The sequence below is a fragment of the Cryptomeria japonica genome, chromosome 2, assembly GCF_030272615.1.
Source record: "Cryptomeria japonica chromosome 2, Sugi_1.0, whole genome shotgun sequence".
Taxonomy (NCBI): domain Eukaryota; kingdom Viridiplantae; phylum Streptophyta; class Pinopsida; order Cupressales; family Cupressaceae; genus Cryptomeria; species Cryptomeria japonica.
The window spans coordinates 161758297-161776945 of NC_081406.1; the positions used below are offsets into that span (position 1 = coordinate 161758297).

At 33.4% G+C, this 18649-nt stretch overlaps 1 protein-coding gene across 1 annotated transcript; it reads right to left on the reverse strand.

The window, feature by feature from the left end:
- Positions 1–1063: 1063 nt before the first annotated feature.
- On the reverse strand, positions 1064–5272 carry LOC131042591 (polygalacturonase-like). The gene is made up of 4 exons (XM_057975903.2): positions 4921–5272; positions 2539–2667; positions 2264–2428; positions 1064–1376 (listed from the first exon to the last, which is right to left on the reverse strand). The coding sequence occupies exons 1-4, from the start codon at positions 5131–5133 to the stop codon at positions 1305–1307; spliced, it is 579 nt and encodes a 192-aa protein (XP_057831886.2). The 5' UTR covers positions 5134–5272; the 3' UTR covers positions 1064–1304.
- Between the last annotated feature and the right edge of the window lie 13377 nt (positions 5273–18649).

Below are 18649 nucleotides of genomic sequence, written 5' to 3' on the forward strand. Positions count from 1 at the left end.
ATTTTCATGGAATCACACTCCAAATTAAAATGCGTGATGTAGATCTTCCAAAGAGTACATATATCATGCAAGCTAAAGTATTTCTCAACTTTGTGAAGCCAACTAGTGGAATAAACAACATCAAATAGTGTTAGAATATTATTTTAGAGCATTGTCTTTAGAGGATAGATCATTCTCATAGCCCATTATCCCATGTTTGAGGTATCATTTGGCTAACTTCTCTCATCTAACTACTTACCAATGTATCACATATTACAAATAATTAAAGGCTACTTAGAACAGGTATATATATATATATATATTGATAATTAGGGTATGTAGAAGATCAAGGCTCTAAATAAATGTTGTTTGAGTCTTTGTATTAGAGCGTATACTCTTCATAGGGGGTCTAACTTAGTTAGTAATGACAAGTCTTGTGGATATTTGTAGACCCCCAACATTAGTAGGCATGAGTTTTCCACAATCTATGTAGTATGTGCAAGATTTGTTTCTGAAAAAAAACTGTGTATGCTTTTTGAATTGACTTTTCCTCTTCATGATAATGGATTTCTAAGTGCAATACAAAATGCCGATTCAAAAAACATACTAAGTTTTTTTCCAAAAACAAATTGTACAAACCCCCAACATAATATTTTTTATCCTAAAAAATAATTAATTATTTTCTAGTAAAAATTGCTATATTCAGAAAGGAATGCTTTGTCCTAATATTTTCCCAATCACTTTTATTTACAAAGATCCTAATAAAAAATTGATACATAATAGTAAAAAGCCCCAATCTCGTGCTAAAAATGTTCCTTATATAAAAAATAGCAATAAATCATAACAATATGTCTATAAAAATCACATAATGCTTAAGAAATAGTCGAATCGTCATGCTTATTTCTGAAAGCAACCTCTTTTAAGAGCAATACTCTATTTTAATAGACACTTCCAAGATTACTTTTACTTCAATACAACATCAATGTAAATCTGTCACAAGGAGCGACTTATGAATTACAACCAACAACTGGAAAATATAATATGAAACATAAAGTTTTGAACATAGAATATAAAACATGTCTTTGGAGAGCACTTGCAATGATTAGATATCCAATTTTGGCAACCAAGTAGAAAAATCCCTTAGTGGGAAAAAAATTGAAGTAGACTGCTGCAAGCGCATAATTTGACCTGTAGGACTTCCTTTTAGATCTAGGCTACGGTTCCATACTAACAAAAAGATACAACTTTCTCAAAAACAAGGTTTAATTGTTGTATGAATTCCCCAGGAATCGCACAAAGCTACGTGTAGTGAGAAAATGTACTGATTAATTATGTTTTGGACCGCCTCCTTTGTGACAAGGAGCTGTGGGAAGTAGGCGACGTTCCACCTGCTTTCTCTGCAATCAAAAGAGAAAACATTAAACATTAAACAGTAAATGTTGATTGCCTTAAAAGGGGCGCCTTTTCATTAGACTCAAGCTAAAGCATTGACAACCTATGCCATTACGTTTTCGAACTTTCATGACCTGCAAATCCTTGTCATAATTATCTAACACATACAAATCATAATATGTAGGGAAAAGAAAACAGTATCACTCAAAACACAAAAATTTTCAAGAAAATTGAAGAACAAATTTTTAAATTAAGACACGGAGTATTAAGCATAATAGCTATACAAATAATTATATGGAGGCTCTCCCTATTTTGTATGATATGAAGAGAGGTTGTGGTCTTGGTTGGAAAAGGATTATTTGTGAATCTGATTCACAAGTGGTGGCGAACTTGTTGAATGAGCAGCGGATGGATGATATTAATTGGCATTTAGTTATAGTTATTCAACAGACGATTGAGTGGGTCTTTGACAATAAAGAGGGGTAAAAATTTATTCAAAGCAAAGAGAGAAATACATCAAAAGAGGGCAGACTGCCCAACAAAATGAAGACTACAAAGACTTATCCTGATCCACATGTTATCTTTTCTCTTATTCCTAAGGAGTGAAATACAGTTGCAGACTGTCTGGCCAAATAGGCTTCTGATCGAATGGAGGGCTGGAATATTGTAGATAGACGTCATTTGACTATGGCTTTTTCTTACATGTTGGAACAGTTAGTTTTGGAAGATAGAAATGTGTAATTCTTTGTTTTTACTAGACTGTATGTCCTTCTTGCTTTGTAATTCTCATAGTGTTTAATAAAATTTTATCCTTTTTTGAAAAAAGACACAAAATATGATACAAAAATTTCTATTAATAAATTCTCTTACTTCAGTAAAGTTTGGCTCTTACTTGTTCATTAACCAAAGTAGATTGCTCAGCCCACCCCTTTACATCCTTCCCATCAATTATACCTATGCCCATCAGAGTAAAACTTTCAGGTTTAGCGAATTGCAACAATATATCTGTATTCTTCCCACTTGTTGGATTTTCGAGTGCAGCTATGATCCCATCTACCTACACACACATGCAAAAAAAAATGATTTACTTAATTAATCAATCAATTAATTGATTAATTAATCAGTCTGACTACAAGTAAAATAAGCATTTCTCTTCAAGTTATTGACCTTAAAAATGAAGCCAGGTTCGCATGGCCCCTCAAAAAACAAGTCGTTTACAAGAAATTTCTTGCCAACTGGCACTAACAAAGTGGCTGATAACTTTTTACATGCTGCATTCCATGCTCTTACAAATGCCTGTCAACACAATTTTTACATAACATAAATTAGTTGGCAATCAATTTGTTCTTATTATTTTAAAATCTGCATATAAATGAACTCTCTTGCATTCTGATGATAGATCACGGAGTGTGATCTGAAATATTGATGTTAAAAAATTGCTCACACAATCAAATCCAGAAACTTCAAACAATATTTATATTGAATTTAAGTTCATGAAAACTTTCAACTCTTTTTTCTGTTGACAAAAACAGAGTTATTTTTTTTTACTAACTACTAAAATAACTCTGCTTAACAGTTGCCACTATTCATATATATTAATACTCACATTCCAAAACAAAAGGACTGGCTGGGTGATGAGAAATCAGCCAAGAATTATCTTGATCCGTGATCCCTATAGTAAGGTAAACAAAAAACAGAGCGATACAGGGGAAAACTAGTTTAACTCTGATATAATTGAAAAATATTTTACAAAATTTATATGTACTAATTTTCATGATTAAGACATTGCATCCTTCTTTAATTTGAAGGGTTTATCATAAAATTATGTATTATTTTGAATTGTTTAAACTTCTGTCGGCCAAGTATTTGATGAGAATATATGTTGGCTGATTCGAAGCTTCTATAAAAAAATCCTATTACTATGGCGGGTCTTAAATTTGTTTGAACTAAATTTGTTATCTTGATAGAGTTCAAACTTTAGTCAACAAACTTCCTAAATTATTAATCTTAACCTAAAATAATAAAATGTCATCTTCACATAAAATGGATCCTATAATGCAGACTGTATAAACGACTTACAACAAAATACTCAACACTATGAACCAAACAAATTAGTGTTAGACCTTGAACACATATAATCACCTTATATCTCCAATTACTCCAGCTATACTCTCATATCCACACCATTTCAAAATATCCATTTTTATACTTGATTTGCCCAAATCAACACAATTTGCTCAACTAGTTTTTCCATAACCATAACCGCCTGCTCTATATATCCAACGGCTTCAAACAAGAAACAGGCAGCAATCATAGGAAGCTTAAATCAAAGCCCAGTATAACAGAGAAAGGATGAAAAGCATTTAAATCTTATTCTACAGACTTCTATCATATTTGTACAATTTCCCACTCATGGTACTGCAGCATAAAATCTTGTTCATACAAACAAATAAAACAATAAACTTTCATGCCCTTTGTATGGGTTCATGGGAGATTTGTTACAGGAAGTTCTGCTGATGCACAACCCAGGTCTCTGCCCTTAATTGCTTGCCCCTCTTTTTTTTAAAAAGCATAACAATTGAAAATTAAGCAGCTCCTGGATTTTGGGCATCGTCTATAGAATCAAGCCTGCTGAGATCTCTTAATTCATTTGGAAAAACAGATATAAAATTGTGCGACTAAGGGACACTGAATTGCTGCAGAGTTTTCATGGATGATCGTGGAGAAAACTTCAATGCGTACTGCAAACTTCTCAGTGGACTTTTTCACGGTATAGAGCATTGTTTTCTACCTCTATTAAAATTAATTTACAACTCCGTTTCCTTTCCCTTCCTCTGATATCATCATTAGCCCAGGAGAGGCAGAATAAAAAAAGATTACCATCCCATTTCATTGGAGGAATGTTTACATTCTTATTTTACAGGCAGACAAACAAAACAATTTAACTGTCACATAATTGAAAAATATTGTGTAAAATTTAATTAAATTTATATGGATGTTGGAAATAAGTCACATCCTAATCAAAGATGGGTTGGTCTTATAGAGTTCAATAGTTCAGATCAGTTCAGCAACAAATGGGAGGTTCTAGATTTGAGTCCTAACTGATCCATATAAGCTTAATATGACATTTGAGTCAGGCTAGGAGCCCCAAGCATTCTACTAAAATGGTTTAAAGGTATTGGAAATAAGCTACATGCGAACCAAAGATGGGCTAGTTCTATAGGGGCAGTAGCTCAGTGTTAGAGTATTCCAGCAGCAAATGAAAGATTCTAGAATCAAATTCTAACTGGGCCATAAAATTTAAGATTCTAGATTTGAATCCTAACTGATCTATGAAAGTTTAACAATGAAGACGATAATAATACTGAAATAGCCATACTTTATTAACATAAAGAGCTCTTGATTAAAACAGGGCATAATAAAATAGGACATTTGATAGTTGAATTTAATAATTGAAAAAAAAAGGTTTGTGTAGGAAAATTCATGGTATCCATTAAATCTTCCACATTGCTATTAATTAAGAATAAGAAAACAAAAATGGTGAGTTACCTCGGTAGAATTATGCCTTCCATCCCCTACTGCGCCATATTTTTCTACATTGAAAACAGTGGCAGCATCATCATCAGAATCAAGAATTGTTTGTGATACTGTAAGATTTTGCTTCATATCATTGATTGAAATATTCCCGGGAGTTGTTGCTGCTGTTGCTATCATAATGCATTGCATGACCATGAAAACCAGAGACAACCATTTGAGGGCCATTTTGATACTGAATAAATGTTTTATCAGATGGACTTAAAGAAATGCTTTCGCTTGATTCAATTGAATTCTTTGTATCTCAGTTTGATATACTTTATTCTTTCAAAGGTTTATGAAAAATCTCTTGGAATGTTTATTTGAGTTTCAATGATGGGTACTGTTTTTCTTTCGTTTAAATGTCTAATTTTCAAAGATTCTTTTAACGAATACATTTATCGTCTTCGAAGATTCCTTAATTATAACGCAACAGTAAAGGGCGGTCTAAACCGAGCAAGGTAGGAAACTTCTTCTCTCCATAACACTAGATAAGATCAAATAATCTAGCGTGGCCGTCAAGCTACTTAAGGCTTTTACCATAATGCTTTGTTAAGGGTAGATAAGATCAAATAATCTAGCGTGGGCGTCAAGCTACTTAAGGCTTCCCATAATGCTTTGTTACGGGTAGATTAGTCAATGCAATTGGATAAAATCTAGTTTTAGAGGAATTTGGATATCCCTTTTCAAATAGTTTACTATTATCAATGATGTGGTAATATGTATATTTATAATTGATATTTATTTCTTATAATTAGTATATCTATATTTAAAAAAATCTATGTAAAATACATCAAGAGATATCAAATTTGAAAGTATATAATATTCATAAATAATAATAAAGATTTTTATTGTAATGAATTTGGAGCAAATTTTTTAACAATCAAGATGAGATAATATCTTAATCTAAGAATATAGACATTTCAGTTGTTCAACAATATATAGCTCTTGCAAGCATAGCGCAACATTAAAGTCATCATCTTATAACTATATCATTTGGATTTTCTACAACTCCAAAATTATTTGATTAAGAATTTCACCATTAGAGTTTTAGTTTGAAAAAGTAAAGTCAGTAATGGGTTTTTGAATTGTTCACCAAACAAAATCCAACAGGGCTCTTTTGCCTCCATTTGAGTGTTACTATTGATATTTCTAACCATCCCCATTAATTAATTTACATGGTCTCACAACATTTATTGAAATTTAATTCAGGGGTAAGCAAGCATAAAAATAAGACAATCGTTACATGAAAAAAATCAAAATCACTGTGAGAATTAAAGATCAAATAAAATGTTCCATCAAGTTCATCTACCAATTCACAGTCACCCAAATGATTCAGATCACCTAAATTACATGTTTAACTCATATCAAACTTAGATTAGACAATCATTGCAATTGCATTATCACTAAGGAAATAAAACAATAATGTAAGGGAAAAAAACAACTGTCCAACCACAATAAGTGCATAGATGACAACCCATTGTGGCTAGAAGACGATGAATAACAAAAGAAACATAGTATTAAATTTTCTAAGATTCTATTCATAACACACTCAATGAATTTCTTCATATTGCTAATGACTCCTTCCACTGATTCTCGATCGGGAATAGATGATATTGTCATCGTTTATGATATCGTCATGACTTCTTTCCTTGCTCAATTTAAATAGGATTTTATCGTTGCATCTTTGATGATATATATAGATAATGATATAGCTATAGATATAGATATAGATATAGATATAGATATAGATATAGATATATTAAACATAGTGATTGTACATATATTTGTTTGTAAACCGAAAAACAACATTGGATTTACAATGAGTTTTTTCTACACAATTGATAGATTTTTTAATTTGGTTTTTAAAACAAAAAATATTATCTTCATAAAATATAATAGAATATCTATTTTTCAGTTTTCCTTAAAGAAGCATTTCTTTTATCAATTTAATAACAAAAATATCATCTATTTTGTTTGAGTTTTTTCTTTTATTATTTTAAAACATTGTATTAAAAAAATGTAATAAAATTTTATTTTCATGTTTTTAAAATTAAAAACATTGCTTTTATAAAATTAATAAAAAAATAGAATTTGTTTTGTTTTTGTTTTTGTTTTTGTTTTTGTTTTTATTGACAAAGGTTCTTCCATCCATCTATGACCATTATACACCTCTCATATTCACATATGGATGTCATCAAGAAAAACTAGAAGCATTTAATTTGACGTGGTTGTGATACTTAAATGCATGAATATATATATATATATATATATATATATATATATTATTTTTTTTAATTTGATTTTTTTTTCTTTTGATGCACTCAATGAACTAATTTTTAATTATTTAGTGCTAATTATATCTTCACATCGACCTTTCAATTGTCACACACTCTGAGTTTAACTCACCAATCAATTTGTCTATGCCTATGTCCATAATGCAATTAATTTATTTCGTAATTATCTCAATCTAATATTATTAATCATATCTTAATAATAATTCAATATTAATTAAAATATCGTAATATAATAATAATAATTTAATATTTAATTTAGTTTTGTATAAAAGTGGCTAAGCCACTAAATTTCATTAATTTTAAAAAGTTTTTACAAGAAACTTGGTTCAATAGAGCATACTGGCAGGAAAGAACCAGGAAGAAAACCTCTGGTTGTAGCTCTAATTCCAAAAAAAAACAAAAAAACCACCCAATTACATCAGTTGCATAAAACTTATCCAAAGTGATGGACCAACACCCAACCTACACCAGAACAAAAAGAAAAGGTCAATATACAATGTTTGACAATGGTATAAAACACCATATTACAAGAAGCCCATAGACACTAAAAATAGCATGACTAAGAAAACCTTGCACTTGTACTTTCATTAGGAGGTACATTACTGCTTGAGAGAGGAGGAAACATTTGCAAAGGTTCAGCCACCTCACGAGACCAAGATACAATCACCCGAATCTCCAAAAGAGAGAGAATACCAGTGAATACATTAAGAAAAGCTACTAAATAGAAACATGGTCAATCATACTCTCCAATTGTAGAATTGAATCATCATAACAATCACCAATTAGTCTACACCTAGCTACAAAAAACAATTTTACATTCCATCCATTCACAAGAAGCTCAATAAGAGGTATAAAACCACTAAAAGGGAGCATACCATAATCAATTGTAATAAGACAACTTTCATAATCCTCATCACTAACAGATCAAAATGATGAGACCAAGAAGGTATCAACCAAAGCCCGCAAAAATAATTAATCCACAGGGATACGACCAACACAAGAGAAGTTAAAGCAGGGCGTCATAACTTCAATTAAACTCCAACAAAGTATGATGACAAGACAAGAGGGTTGTATGTCCAACACATTCCTACAAGTAATCATTTCAGAATAACCATCCCAAGATAGCCGACCACGGGGGAAAAAGGGTAGCAATAAAGTCCAGTCCTATACCCCAAGTCAGCGAAGCAGGCACTAGCATAATATTTTGTAAAGAAACTGACCTCGAAGGAGCAGACCCCAAGTCCCAACCAATTGAGCTACAAGTGGTGGCTAATAATAATTTAATATTAATAACAATAATAATATAATAAATTTTTAAGTGGAATAATGAGCAAATATGATATCTTTCAGCCTACTTTAGCTATATTCCTCTAAGTATAGGTATGCTAGTTTTATTTAAATGATAGTGGAGGTTTAGTTAAGACCACGATGTAGATTTAAAGTGAAAAAATAGTCTGGCGATTATGAGTAGAAGTAAATATATTATTAAAAGATATTTATCTTTATAATTTAAAGATGGGAATAATTAATTCAAAGTGGAAACTATATATCTTCTAATATTTTTGGAATATTAAAATAATTACAAGTGTGAAAAATCCACTCACACACTTTAACTATAATGTCAACACAACATCAACAAGTCACAATAAATTACAAGGAAATGATTTAGCAAAGAAGCTTGAGAAGTGGGAAGTGATAGAAGAGGAATTGAAGGGTCTCTATGAAAAGGTGGACCAGAAGGAGGATAGAAAGGAGATGATGAAGATAATTAAGGTTCTACAAGACAACCATACGTCCCTAAAAAGGAAAATGGAGGAAATGATATAGTGCAATGAAATGTCAAAGAACAACTTTGTGGCTCTATTGACCATTTAGGAAGAATTTGGTGAGAGGAAAGCTAAAAAGAAATATCACTTGGATTCATCCCCAGCTATTGGTATGGAGACATGAGTGTCAAAGGTGAAAGATACACCTTGAAATTCCCTACTATTTATTTAGGCAAAGGTTCGAACATGAGGCTCTCCTTCTCTAATAAAGTGAAAGCGATGAGCTGGGATTTAAAAATTGAGAAACCCACCACCAAGTAGGCCATAGTTTTTTGTCTTTGGTGGAGGTGTGACTCTTTGTTTTTTATGTTCATCTAGTCTAGTCTAGTGTCATCTTCTAGTCTTGTGCTATTTGGTTCTAGGTGTCAGCTAGGTTTTGTTCTTTTAGTAGTTGGCCTTTTGGTTTGAGGCTCCCACTCCTCGTGAGACCCTAGGTTTCTTTTCTTTAGAAGATGTGTAATGGTTCATGCCTCTCGTAGTTTAATCTAATCATGACAAATCACAATGAACTAACTATAATTTACTAGTGTTAATTTAATCTGATTTAGGTGGGTTTATGCTTTTTTTTATTTAGAACAAGTTCAAATGGACCTCACACTTTTAGTTAGGCTACAATTTCAATCATATTTGATTACAATGGGGAAAACGCATGAAGTTGTGGTACCAAAAAGGTGCCACACTTCAAAAAAAGGTTGAAATCTCCATAAGGCATACGCCTTATAGGCTTGGCATCCCAAACCTATAGGGCATGTGCCTTAGAAGGCATGTGCCTTATTCATTTGTTTTAAACAAAAAACCTGCAAGCCCACATTTTGGGCATTTGATCTATTCCCAAGACTGTGTTTTGGTGTTTTATGTGAATTTGTGTTGCACTATCCCTTTGTAGAAGAAAGATATTGGGCCCTAAGTTGTCCATATCTCATAAAAATGCTGCCACAACATCGAAGATCTTGAAGAGTTATGCATTTTTATTTTCTTATTGTCAAATTTTTATTAAGTTGAGGATTAAACTAGGTTTCTTGATTTAAATTTATTTTAATCGTTAGGAATTGAGACTCCACAAGAAAGTGTTGAAAACACTCAATCATCTCCTCGTGAAGACCATATTGAAGAACAAGCACATCAATAACCTCTGTCAATCCCTAGACATCCCATAGGTACACAAGAAAACCTATTAGGAAAAAAGAGCTTGACGATTTAATCACAAGGCTAGAAGATCCCACTGGAATGAACTCTCATAGGACAAACCTTTCTAATTCTCTACAATCTATTGTGTATCACATACAATTAGTGTGTGGGAGAATCAGTTATTGGTCCAATAAAAAGGAAGAACAAAAACAATTTTATGATGACAAATTATCATATGCGATAGTGAAGAAAAAGAAAATTAACAAATTTGACTTGTGTGCCCTTTTTACGGATCCCCGAATATGCAGAAGGTTCCCTATCCATTAGTGTCACCATGAAGAGATTAAGAACAATTTTTGGGATAGGTGGTGGATGGTATTTGATCAAAACCCATGCAGTAATCACAAGGTACCCCAATACTTTTTGAGGAAATTGTACTGTGAGTTTGTTCTTAATGAGATCACAAACTATTTTGATTTTCTAGATTTTCAAGGTAGAGGTGGGGGCTCCTCACATGATAGAATGGGTGCACAATGTGACCCTAACCTCCCACAAAGACCCTTGGCCATACCTATGGTGTACCATGTCATTATTCCTTCCATTGTGAAGGAGAGTGTTGAGGTCAAAACTTTAGACTCCATTGGCTCACTCGCTCAAACCCTTATACAGTATGCCAAGCCTCTAGTAGAGGGTGATGCGTGTGATGCAGCTTATTCTTCTAGGCATTGAGTTCCAACTCTTTTTTTTGATCTTGTGGTTCTCTTTGCACTTTTGATCCTAATAGTACTGACCATGCATGTGCACGAGATGAGTTTGCTATAGAGAACATTGTCATGACAGAATCCTTGCTAAATGAAACATTTGGCATTGATACCCAAGTCAATTTCATTACAAGTTCATTTCATTCTTTTTATCAAATTTTATATGGAAATTTAAGAATATATCTAAATTAGTAAATGATTATGATAATAAATTAAGGTCAAAGTATTGAGAATACTAGCAACATTCTTGTAGCACCCTCTTTCATGACTTTGTCGACTCCACGGGTATACAATGAGTGAAGAAATATAATTATTATATGTGAATAGTTGAATATTATGTGAATGATTTTCTAATTATGTCAAATAGTTTGATGTTGGAGCTTCCACATCAACACCTCGTAGTGTAGCTCATTGACAACCTTTCACCTAGGTAAGTAGTTTATTCTTTAATGTTATTAAATAATATAAATAGTTTTGGTGATTGATTAATATACTTTGTTTAATTTCTAGATGTTGACATATGAGACTCCTCCTTCTATTCATGTGACAATAGAATGTGGTGTTGTTGCAACAGCAGTAAGTTCAATTGCTTTGACAAAAGTACGAGACATATTAGTAAATTTAGCATTACATTTGTTATCTTAATAGTATATTATTGAAAATTCTAACGATACTTGTATTTAGTTTAATTTATATCATGATGCCTATAGGAGGGGATTGTCACTCCAAATCATGAACGTGTGCCTGTTGTGGATGAACATCATGATTATTTTTATGATTTAAGTTATTATTCTATTATATGTCATTCTAAAATTCAATTTCTTTATATGTTAACATCATTCTTTTCATTGTATCAGGTGGAGTTACAAAAAAGTATAGAGAGGAAGTCGAGTGGCCACACTCAAAAGACACCCGCATCATATACATCTCCATCCACTCGACAACCAAAGATATCTAGTGATATGTTTCCTTCCCCTAGAGAGAAATGACTAGATTAGGGTCCTATGTTGTATGCCTATATGGAAATTTTGAACACATGTTTTGTATTATGAATACGTGACATTCTATGTCTATATGGCTCTTAGCAAGCCCATTTGACTTTATTGGATATTATGATGTATGCCTGTATGGCAATTTTGAACATATGTTTTGTTTTAAGAATACATGGCATTCTATGTCCATATGGCTTTTGGCAAGCCTATTTTACTTTATTCGATATTATTTTGTATGCCTATATGGCAATTTTTAACATATATTTTATATTACGAATACATGACATTCTATGTCCATATGGCTTTTGGAAAGCCTATTTGACTTTATTAGATATATTTGATACTTTTATCGGTATATAATGATATGGATTAATAGATTTTTGGTTAATGCAAATAATTTATCATGGTTATCCATAATTATAGTATACATGATTAAATGAATAATTGCACAAAGTTGATTGTTTATTAGGCTTCGAACCTAAATATGAGTCTCTAATCCAAGGCACAAGCTTATAGGGATCAACACAAACTCAATTGTTATAGTCCAAAAAAGAGTAGAGGAAATCTCTAACATTCACATTAATACAAACCACAATTTAATAGTAAATTTTAAATTTTATACAGGTTTGATGGATTTCATATTCAAATAAACGTAGTCATGGGAGTGAAACAAAATTTAATAATATATAAGGGAAACACGAAAAAGAGCCAAAATTAAACAATGTAACACATCATTGTACCAATACGCATTCTAAAAAAATGCATAGCCCCTATAGTTCTATTAATCTAATGCATACCTTTTAAAGCTACTTTAAATGACTCCCAATAATTAATAACACTTAACCGTAAGTAATGAAACCCAATCAAGCTCCCAATTTAATACTTGCTTGAATTATAACACTTGTATGTAAGTAAATCAATCTTTCAAATAGAACCTCATCATCAGTGATATGCTTACCATCAAGAGAAATAGAACATCTACCATGGATTATACTAGCTTTTATATCTCCAAATCTTACTACACCACCATCATACTTTTCCATACTCACAAATTTACTCTTATCACCTATCATGTGATGAGAGCAGCCACTATCAATAACCCATTCATCTTTCTCTTCAACTTTAGCAACAAAAGATTTATCTTCAACAATGCAGCTAGTAGAATCAATAGTCATTGGATCATATTCCTTGATAGAAAAGAACACCCATTCATCGCCTGAATTTTTTTTCTCAGAATCATCATCTGTCACACCTTTATCAACAACATAATAACACTTCTTTTGATATTTAGGCTTGTAAGGATTCAAGGGCTTCTTAGGATTCATGTCTCTTTCAGGACATCTTGACGCAAAATGTCCTATCTCATTACATGAAAAGAACTTAAGAGGAAACTTACCTTCATACTTACTAGCACCCTTAGGCAATCTTCTAGCAATTAGGGCTTCAAGCTCTTCAAGCTCTCATTCTTCTTCTTCAAGATCTTTTATCTCCTTCTCATATCTGGATACCCTTGTAGAACTTTCTCCCGGATCATATTTCTTCTTCCAGGATACAATAGCTTTAAATGAGGATTCTTATTTAGAAGGGACTTCACCAAATTCGCTCAACTCAAAAGCAGCAAGATTCCCAATCAATATGTCTCTAGTCACATCTGTCATAGTCCAGATCTCTTCAATAGAAGCAGTCGTGTTCTTGTAAGAAGGAGGCAAGCATCTCAACACTTTAGCTACAATCTTAGATTCTTCCAATACTCCACCGACACATTTGATATTCAACACTATCTCATTCACTCTCGACATAAAGGAGATAATTCTCTCATCTTTTCCCATCTTCAACATCTCACACTTTCCCTTCAAGCTCTGCAACTTAGCAACTTTAACATGACTATAACCTTCATACAAAGTCTCTATCTTTTTCCAGATCTCATTAGCGATCTGCAAAACCATCAAATTAGTCACCTCAGCATCAATCAAGGCACTCAACAATGCTTCCTTAGCTCTAATATTGAATTTTGCTTCCTTTATCTCATTCGAAGTAGTAGGACCATTATGAGGAATATTATACACATTTTTAGTAATCTTACAATAGTCTTCACCGATACATCTCAAATGACATTCCATCTAGTTCTTCCAAAGAGTATAATTCGTTTCATCAAACCTTGGACTATCCTTATTAAAAGCAAAGGATGCCATCTTGGATCTTCTGAAGTGACCAAGATTCTTCTAGAGGATCTAGTTCCGATACCAATTATTGGCAACAATGCAACAAACTAAGAGGGGGGGTGAATAATTTTGCACAAAAACTCTACACAACTCAAACTTAAATTCTGATCGGATAATAAGCAGTTAAAACACAAATTAACACCACATCAATAACACACATAACACCAATATTTTTGACATTGAAAACCTGGTTAAGGGAAAAACCATGGTAGGAACCAACCCACAATGAGATAATACCCTGTTAGGAGTAAATGAAATATTACAATGGGGAATGCACATACATTCAAGCATAGTGCCTAGAGCTCAATGCTAAAAAACAACAAAGGGCTACAACCCTAGGGAAGACTCTTTGTCTTACAAAATTTTTGGACAACAATCTAGATTACATGAATTGAGAAAATAACATCTCCTAATGCTTCATTAGAGTTCTAGTTAAGCACATAAACTCAAACTCTGCACTTTCACACTTCTTCACAGTTCTCCTCTGCTATTGAAAGATTAAATCAATGTTCGCACATGCACATACATCTCACAAATGAATATTACATATATTTATATAATTCATCAACCTATATTTGAAGGTTGGGTAAACCCTCAACACAAATTACAAAATAATAACCATACACTCTACAACAACACATGCGGACTAGAACAATGGCCCCGAATCAATACCACAAATATGAAACACCTCCAAGAATTATGCCTCAAACATCCACAACATGCTACAGTCACCATAAATATTGCATAACATGAAGAACACCACCAGATCAATAAAATGATCAATATCACACACAACGATCAGTGCAAACCAACAACACGAATAGAACACAATCTAGAAACATCAACAAGCAACATGACTTACCACAATAACAACTGTTGGAATTTTGATGATGTTTTGATTGTCATTGATGGGAATACACTTTCTTTATGTATGAGTTATGACTCAATCGGTAATTGTTCCAACCGGAATTGTGTATTATTGAATGTAGTCTTTAGACTATCAGTATTTTGTAGAAGATGTTTACTGGTCATAGATTGACTGAAGAGCTCAAGCGATATGGAGACCCCAAGTAGTTCGAGGATCTCAAGCGGTACTAAGGAACCAAGTGGTAGTTAACTTTTGATCGGAACACTTCAATCTACCAATCTTCATTTTTGACAAACCGGTAATTGATATATTGTATTAACCAGTATTACTCTTTGATGATTTACCAACTAGTATTTCTGTAATGTGTGATGAGTTATCATCCACCGACACTTTGGCGGTGATTTTGTGCCATGTTACCAAATGTGTCTAGATGCACTGAACCTAGGAACTTGTAGTCAAATCCTATTGGACCGACATGAAATCAGATTCCTTCATAAGGACATCATGTCTAGGGTTTGTAAGTATGTGAGAGATGTATGTGAGATGTGTGATTGAAAAGGTTATGTGCGATCATTTTAGAGCAGATTAGTTCTATGTGAAGAGTTAGAGTGTGGAGTTATTGAAGATTGAAGTAATGCTAAAATGCATTAACAATGAGCTATCAAGGATCTAATTAAGCAGACTGCGTTATTTGCTAGATGACTCACTTGTTGATTACTCACATCTTCAACAAGTCTAAAACCCTTAATCGGGCAGGCCCAAGAAAGCCTTTGTAAATCCTCTAACAAGGTTGTTCACAACTATGGATTTGAAATCCTCTAACAAGGTATTCTTTAACAAGACTTATCTCCTAACAGAGATCTAGATTCCTAATAGGATCCATTCTAGTGAAGAACATTGTATGACCTTAACCGGTCTGGTTTCTATTCTGCAGATAGTTACTTGTGAGTTTCTGCTCACCATGGTTTTTCCCATTTGGGTTTCCACGTCAAATATCTTGTGTTATGGTGATTGTGCTCTTATGGGTGAATGCTTTGTTTTCTATTTGGTTTGCATTTATCTTAAGCATTTTTTTAGTGAATCTTCTGTATTGGTTATCTGCTAAACTATTTAGAAGTTTGTTTACAGTATTTTCTGGTATACTAATTCACCCCCCCTCTTAGTATTCATCAATTGGTATCAGAGCCAACCTTTCTATAAGTCTAACCACTTGGAAGGAGATATGGGGGAATAGAGTGTGAGGGGACTTACTCATCGTCTCACTAGTTGAAGAAGTTGAAAAACTGAGTGAATCTAAAGCCAACCTAAGAAATGAGTTGGAAGGACTGACTATTAGAATGTGTCAAGAGCTTGAGAATAGAAGGACAGCTGAAGATATGGTTATAGACAAAGATCATGAGATCTCCAAGCTGAAGCAAGAAATTAGTACCCTTACCGCTCATCTCCAAGAGAGTAAAGTGGAAAAAGAAGAAATGCAAGGTGAACTAAACATGGCCATTTTTGAGAATGCAACCTTGACAGAATCCAATGTTGCTATTTCCAAGGAGCTTACTGAGTCAAAGGAGATACTTGCCAAATTCAATTAGAGTATTGCTAAGCTAGAGAAAAAGTTAGAATCGAAAAAACCAGTAAAGAATACCATTGGACATGGTTTCTCTGGGTATGAGGAAGGTGATACCTCTGGATCAAAAGCTCAAGCATCAAAGAAGCAACCAACATCCAAGGATAAAGGTAAGAAAAATTTTAAACCTATTTTCTTTAATTGTCTCAAAGAAGGACATACTGCTAATGTGTGTAGAAGCAATGCCTACAACAATTTTCCTTATTTTCTAAACAATAAGCCTAGATCAAATAGATTCAATGGAAACTATTATGCAAGCAACAAGTTTGGGCATAGAGCATTTGAATGCAGGTCAGTTTTGCACAACACTAGGAGATATCCTCCAAGGACTGAAGGAGTTATCTAGGAACCTTCTGTGAACCGGAATCCCAATCGATACAATACCTATGACCATTGGTCAGATGGTTATGAAACGATAACTGGTTGGAGAGAAACCTTTTAGATATATCGTGGTAGCGGTCACATTGCTGCAACATGTAGAAGGAAGAATGGTAGTATGAATAATGGACCATGGAGAACACCTAGAATGGTAGGCTATCATTGCAACAAACTGGGACGCACTGCTAGAACTTGTAGACTGAGAAAGAACCTATCGGATGATATACCGATCACTCCAGAAGGGAAGATTGATGTTGAAACCATTCAAATAGAAATGAATAAAACTTGGAAAAAGAAACCAGAAGAAGTGTCATAGGATGAACCGGTTTCTGCACCTAGTGTGGAAGTCTCTGAACCAGCAAACTGAGCTTCAGAAAAGCTTGGGGGAACATATCGATGAAATTTTTTTGAACCCCCGATTTATATCGGTAAATACCTTAACTGGTATATGTTACCTATCAATCGGCAGAAGATCTGAAGTGGTAAAAGGAAAAAATAGGGTTTATGCCCTAGTGGTGATCTGCATTTATTATGGTAGGTGAAAGTTTGTTTAAAAGGGGTTTTTGTCATCATTTTTCACTTATCAGTTTTTGAGAGAAGAATTTTCAAGAGCAGAGCGACAAAGAATGATTCATCTAGCGATTCAAAGTGAATTCAAAATCTTGCAAAGAAATCCAACGATCTTTTCAATCTATTAGTGAAGAACACTAAGTGGTAATTGAGCAACTGAAGTGGTGTATTATGAGCAACATTGGAAAACCCTAAATTTCAGATTATGAAGCTATTTCTCAAGTTTCTTTTTGATCATGGCTTCTGCATTGCACTCTAGTTCTAGTGCACCTATAGATTTAGCTGAATTTCTTTGAAAGAAAGAAAAATATAATGCCCTATCTCAAATACCCATCAGAGTTATTGTTGAGGAAGACATTTCAGGGTATATTGACTGTAAATTGGAAAACCTATGATCCCTAGTGATTCATTCCCAGTTAGGTCTATTCTGTGGGGATGATAAGAAGATCAAAGCCGAGTATAGTGTCCTTGAAAAGATGAAACTGCACAATACAATATACTTTTTGGAAGAGTTCACAAAAGAACATATCCACATCATTCTCAACAAAGTACATGGTGATAAGATGTACCGTGAGCGGATGCATGACATCACACTGGAAGCAATTCATGCCATCACTATTTTCTGCAACATTGGAGAGGTACCAGCTCTAAGGAAGGTCACCAAGACTGAAATGACTAAGCTCACCAATTCTATGAGTGACCAACGAGTGATGACCGTCAACACCATCAAAGATGATCTGGTGAAATATGCTTGCATGGTGATTGGTTATCGGATATTCTATGCCAGCAGAATGAATTATGTCCCAACTATTGTGGTGAATGCCACTTACAAAATGATCAAAGAAGACACTACATTTGACCTATGTACTTGTCTATAGAAGCAATTGCTACTGAACCTGAATTCCATCAAATAGGACAATGCTCTAAGGTTTAGGTTTGGACAACTTCTAGTTGGTTTATTCTTCTACTTTCAAGGTTATTTCCCTAGAGTAGGTGATGTGCAATGGTCTGTTGACCTACCAGTTTCTAGGCAAATCAAGGA

Excerpts from the sequence above, each read along its gene's own strand:
- LOC131042591 (XM_057975903.2), bottom strand. The coding sequence starts at position 5,133 with ATGGCCCTCAAATGGTTGTCTCTGGTTTTCATGGTCATGCAATGCATT. Across the intron at positions 2,668-4,920 it reads GAAGGCATAATTCTACCGAG|GCATTTGTAAGAGCATGGAA; the intron begins GTAACTCACCAT and ends TTGTGTTGACAG. Across the intron at positions 1,377-2,263 it reads CTACTTTGGTTAATGAACAA|AGAAAGCAGGTGGAACGTCG; the intron begins GTAAGAGCCAAA and ends TTTTGATTGCAG.